The 6,000-nt window shown below is 41.2% G+C and overlaps 1 protein-coding gene across 1 annotated transcript in view; it reads left to right on the forward strand.

Annotated features, from left to right (window-relative positions):
- LOC131402581 (5'-3' exoribonuclease 2-like) overlaps nucleotides 1-5,732 on the forward strand; it is a 28,532-nt gene extending 22,800 nt beyond the window's left edge. The window contains exon 14 of the mRNA XM_058537252.1: nucleotides 5,462-5,732. Within this exon, the coding sequence (XP_058393235.1) occupies nucleotides 5,462-5,495 (34 nt within the window). The 3' untranslated portion in view covers nucleotides 5,496-5,732. The remainder of the gene's footprint in view (nucleotides 1-5,461) is intronic.
- The last annotated feature ends 268 nt before the right edge of the window (nucleotides 5,733-6,000 follow it).

The raw sequence follows: 6,000 nt of genomic DNA on the forward strand, positions 1-6,000 counted from the left end.
AGCCCTTTGGAAATGGTTAATTCTACTTAACTTTCTAATTAGTTAGAGAGACTTGCCCAAGGGAAGAGTTACAAAATTGACAGATCCTGGAGTTTTTGTTTGTATGATGTTACTGTTGTTGGTTTTTTTCCTGAGCCTGAAGGGGCCTTTGGTATTATTTGGCGTCCACTGTGTTCACAAGATTGTTAAATTTATAAAACAAATCCCAGATCTAGGTGCATATTTAGGTCTATATTGAAAATAACTTCATAGTAAAATTGATCTGAGTTAATTTCCGAGATTTGTGAAAGACCAAAGTTAACTTTGACTTTATGAGGGATTTTCAGTGTTTTCTCTGAGGGGTAATGTTGAGGCTGAGATCCAGTTTACTGCAGTTTTTTGTGTGTTTGTTTCGAGGCTTGTACATCCCAGTGTTGTGTCTGAGACTGCAGCCTCCAGTGCCAATTGCCAGTTATTTCTCTCTATTTTGACTCCTGGCATTTTTTTCCCTTCTCTGTTTGCATATGGTATTCCATTCCATATTTGAGAAGTTGTTTCCTCAGGTTGAATTTAGGTGGGTTCTTCCCATTACATTAAGTCTTATCTGTAGTGTTGAGAAAGTATATTATAGACGTTATTGAAGTGTCTTAAGTTCACAGAAGGATCCTTAGAGCATACAGTCGGCTCTAAGCTAGGAGATCTTTTTTTCTCTAATTCTGATTCCATAAATCATTCAATGTGTTAGTAACTCCACTTTGAATAGAACTGAGCTATCTCCCTTACTTTTCCTCATCTTGCTCTTCACCATTGTAATTTGCTTAGACATAATATTTTTAGAATAATTCTTTGTTAACTTTTAATATATAAAACCTGCATATGATTTTAAAATTACAGAAGAGTTATCTTCCCAGTGCAGCAAGCACAATTTTCTGTTCATCTGGAGGAGTACACACACGCGCACACACATACACCCCTTTGTTCTACCTCAAACTCAGTACTCCAGACTGACGTCTTTGTCCTATGCCCGTCCCCAGTTCTCCTTGCCAGTCTCTCCTTTGTGTCCCTGGGCCTCCTGTTTCCCCAGTTGCCCAGACTTGGGAGCCCATTATATGCTTTGGCTTCTCACTCTACATTACTCCCTTTATCTACACCACTGTTGTGGAATATTTTTTTCTTTCAAATTATTTTTCATATGTGGCTGTTCCCAGTGAGCCTGTTTTGTATTTTCTTCTCCTGAATTACTGTTGTGATCTCGCAGCTGCTTTATTTGATTCCACCTTCCCCCTGAATCTATTGGCTTATCTTTCTTAAACACTACTGGCCCTCAGAAATCTTTGGTTGCTCTGTAGTGCTGCTGGAATTACGCTCGTTTGCTTTTTCAAGGAAGGCCTTTTATAATTTGGCAGAGCCCTAGCTCTGTGTCTGAATCCCCACAGTTCTTCAAGGACGCTTGTTCCTTGCTACCCAGGTGGGTCCCTTCGGTATCCCATTGACCTCTATGCCTTCCTCCCATTGTTTGGAATGTTCTTCCCCTTTGTAGCCTTCATTGCTTTTCTTATCTTCTAAAAGGTAATCTATAATTTGTGTCATCTTTATATTTGTTATTTTCGTCAGTAGCATTGTTAGGTTTTTCTTTTTCTCTCATCGCACCTAGCATAGTTTTAAATCCATGTAAAAGCTCATTTGTTCATAGTGTTGGAACCAGTGTTTGCTAAAGTCTTCTAAGAGCCTAAACTTATTTCTTCAGGGGAGTATTTTCAAACTTTCTGTATTCACCTTTGGATGAATCAGGCAAAGGATAGAATGTTTCATCTCTTCAAGGAGATTTTTAAAAAATGTAATGTGTGTCAAGATAGATTTTTTTTTTTTTTTTTTTTTGTGAGGAGGACCAGCCCTGAGCTAACATCCAATGCCAATCCTCCTCTTTTTTGCTGAGGAAGACTGGCCCTGGGCTAACATCCATACCCATCTTCCTCCACTTTATATGGGACGCCGCCACAGCATGGCTTGCCAAGCGGTGAGTCGGTGTGCACCCGGGATCCGAACCGGCGAACCCCGGGCCGCCGCAGCGGAACGTGCGCACTTAACCGCTTGCGCCACCGGGCTGGCCCCTGAAGATAGATTTTTTAATATAACCGTTACTGCAGTGTGTGTCAGGCTCATGGTTGCCGAGCAGATGACTGAGAACCAGACGCCTGCAGGAGGCGGAGCACATGCAGCCAGGAGCAGACTCGATGGTTGAAAACACTTGGGAGAGTTTAACTTTCACCGCATGTAATACTTCATAGGACGCTGCACTGGTTAACCTCTTCTGATAAAATGTCAAAAGATACATCTTAAGTCCTATAAAACTCTTTAAGTGTTTTAAAATATCAAGTCTATGAATTGTGACATCTTCCCTGCCAGAACAGTTTGCCTTGGTGTTGCTGATGTAGCTTTACTCGTGGAGTGTATCTGGGAAAGGTAGAGTAAAAGTGAAACTTGATATTTGGGATTTTCTGCTTTCTTTGTGAAGTGTGCTAGTACTCTCAAACAATAATGGTACTTAAAATAGCATTTCTAAGGTTAATTCTTAAAGTGAATTGAATCAGAAAAAAGTGTCGTACATTCTGTTCCTTTTCTATTGAGACTTGCTATAGTATTTTCTTACTAATAGTGTTTAAAGTGCTACTTGTGATACAAGTAAAAGCACTGTTCAGTTTCCTTATTTTCAACCATGCTTAGGTTTTAAACTTTTATTTATTTTGTCCTGGGTGTGTTTATGAAGACAGACTGCTTTTACGTTGAGCCAGCAACTGATCAAAGAAGAATCAGTAAATATATATGAACTGTTCGGTACTGCCTCAGGTAAATGTAAGATACTTAAGGGATACTAAAACGTATGCAGTATGTTTCCCATAAAAATAATTCATAATTAGAGATGCATTCAGTGTTCAACTACAGTGGCCACACGAGGTTCGTGATGGACAGGAATGTGGTTGGATGACGTCTGGTAGGTAGTCGCCTGAGGATTCAGTAAGGTATCATGAAAAATTCTGGGAATAAGTGGAGTGAGGCTGGGTTATGAAGGACCTGGATAGATTGTCATAGGCGGTTTGACTTGATATAAACTTGGTTTAGACCATTTGTTGGTTATTGAATTTGAACAGCACAGGGAAATTTTAAGAAAATTCTGAATGCAAAATATATTAGAATTGCAGCGAGAACTAAGGTAGAGATTAGCTAGAGCGCACAAGAATGGAGACAAGCAATCCCAAATCTAATTAAAGGCTCTGAATAGAATAGAATAGAATGTATACCAACATAGTTAGATAGAAATAGGAATCCACAGATTTTTGCTAATTCAGAGGAGAACCTCAGACTGGGAAGAATGTTTAGAGTAATGATGAGGACTTCAAGTTCTTCTAAAGACTATCGCATACCACTATATATTTAACAGTGTACATGAGAATAAAAACAACACAAAAATTCTCATTTATCAGAAAAAATAATTTTAAGTTTTAAAACATTTAGAAAGCATTATATATTCAGAATGCTGATGCCATTCTCATGAGTGGATAGGATTTAAGATGAGGCACCTTTCTTGACATCAGTGAATTGGCCTCCTAACACTGTAACTAATCTAGAGAAATTTATTTAATTTCTGTTTATATGGAGACAGGAGTTTTCTTTCTCTGAATTTCAATAGGATGACATTTTCAACCACTACTCGGGCTGCTTTTCCATGTATAAAATGTGTGTGAGAGGTGGGGCTGAATGAGAGTTTAGATAACCTCTACTACTCGATAACACCCCGGAAATTAATGATTCCATCTATATGATAGTGTACATTTGAGTGGTAATTCAGGGAACTCACCTGCTTGCACTTTAAATGCCAAACTGTTTCCTCCTGACCCTCTGATATATATTTTTGTGTGTGTGAGGAAGATCAGCCCTGAGCTAACATCTGTGCTAATCCTCCTCTTTTTGCTGAGGAAGACCGGTTCTGAGCTAACATCTACGGCCAATCCTCCTCCTTTTTTTTCCCCCCAAAGCCCCAGTAGATAGTTGTACATCATAGTTGCACATCCCTCTAGTTGCTGTATGTGGGAGGTGGCCTCAGCATGGCCTGAGAAGCGGTGCGTCGGTGCGCCCAGATCTGAACCCGGCAGCCTGTAGCAGAGCCCGCGCACTTAACCACTAAGCCACGGGCCGGCCCCTGACAGTCTGATATTGATGATAGGAGGAAAAGCCCAAGAAGATGAGTAAGTTGCTTCGTGTTGTGAATACAATGATTAAGGGATGCAGCAAAATTTAGTTGAATGAGAACAGCTTCCAGAAGTAGGCAAATCTGATACTTACCTAATTCACTGACCAAGAACTAATCACAACTGCTTTGAGTCTCGGTTTCCTCACCTGTTAAGTGGGGACACAGGAATAAACCCTACTTCAAATGCGGATACTGAGTGTCAAATGGATTATATACCAAGTGTTTAGCAGGGAGCCTGGACATACGAAACGGCAAGTGAGAACTGCTGGCATCACTGCTGTTAATATTATGGATGTCAATATTAATAATTATAATGATGATTGTCTTAAATAGTTTTCTGTTGTTGTCTCTTGATTTCCCATGGAGAGAGGTGTACACACATTTCCCCATCAGCAGGAGTTCAGCACCCCACTCACTGTGTAGGTGTGCCATATCCATGGGGGTTGAGCCCTGCAGACACAGCCACAATCATAGCTGGGGTCCCATAGCCAAAAGGATACAGAAGCCTCTTCTTGAGTCTTTTTGTGCTGGTGTAGTTGGCCACTTTGAGGTTCCTAACGGTGAGGAGGAGCTGCTGTCCTTCGAGGAGCATCCAGGCGAAGGAGGCCAAGTAGAGCTAGTGCAACACCCTCGCGATGATGGAGCACAGCACCTGGAGGGGAGGGGGGAGTCACTGGAGTGCCTGATGGGCACAAAGAGCACACCACCTGCTACTCCTCAGGGCTGTCTCGGGACACATTTAGTGGGAGAAGTTTGCTTAGCCTTCTTTTTTTTTTTTTTTTTATAATTTTATTTATTTATTTTTCCCCCAAAGCCCCATTAGATAGTTGTATGTCATAGCTGCACATCCTTCTAGTTGTTGTATGTGGGACGCAGCCTCAGCATGGCCGGAGAAGCGGTGCGTTGGTGCACACCCGGGATCCGAACCCAGGCCGCCAGTAGCGGAGCGCGTGCACTTAACCGCTAAGCCACGGGGCCGGCCCTGCTTAGCCTTCTTTGAATGTCCTTCTTTTGTTTAGATTTGTTGGCAAATAAATCTAGGATGTAATTTTATTCCCACTGTAGCATCACATTTGAACTACTGAAGAGAGATATAAACTTAGAAACAGTAAATTTACAAATAAATTTCACAATTTATATTTGTAACTATAAAATATTGACACAGGACAAGGAAAGTATTCAATGTGTTAGAGGTTTAAGAACTAAAATAATCCCCGTTGTCTGCCTCCTTAGGTGGGCTGGCATTGAGTCTGAAGTCTTCTTCTAGAAAGACGTGATTCCTGCCCCAACTACAAAGGTTTACAAAAACCAACTCTTCTGGAAAACTTGTGGCCAGCTAATCCCCCTGTGTGTCTCATTCCTATCACACTTGATCATTGTTTGAAATGTTTCATTTATTATTTTCCATGCTCTCATTCCCACATGACTCCATGTTTCCTCAGCCCAGACCCAACCACTTTGTGCCTCACTTCCCTCAAAACGGTTCCCCTGGCCCTGTGAATTTCCTGCCACATCTTTACTGAACTCTCCTCCAGCTCCTTGATTTTCCTCAAATCTGATTCTCCTTTGGAGATACTACTTCCCCTGCATCTATCTTAAGTAGATATCTCTTCCATGTAGACTGTGCGCCTTAGGGTCTAAAAGTGGGTCAGCTCTCTTTTTACTCATTAACACAATTTCCTGTCTATTATTCCTGCACAGAAAATCCTGCCATCCAGCTCCAGCTGTGTCATCCTTCACCCTTTCTTATCCTTGGCACTTCCTAATTACTG

This window comes from Diceros bicornis, unplaced genomic scaffold (assembly GCF_020826845.1).
Source record: "Diceros bicornis minor isolate mBicDic1 unplaced genomic scaffold, mDicBic1.mat.cur scaffold_161_ctg1, whole genome shotgun sequence".
Taxonomy (NCBI): Eukaryota; Metazoa; Chordata; class Mammalia; order Perissodactyla; family Rhinocerotidae; genus Diceros; species Diceros bicornis.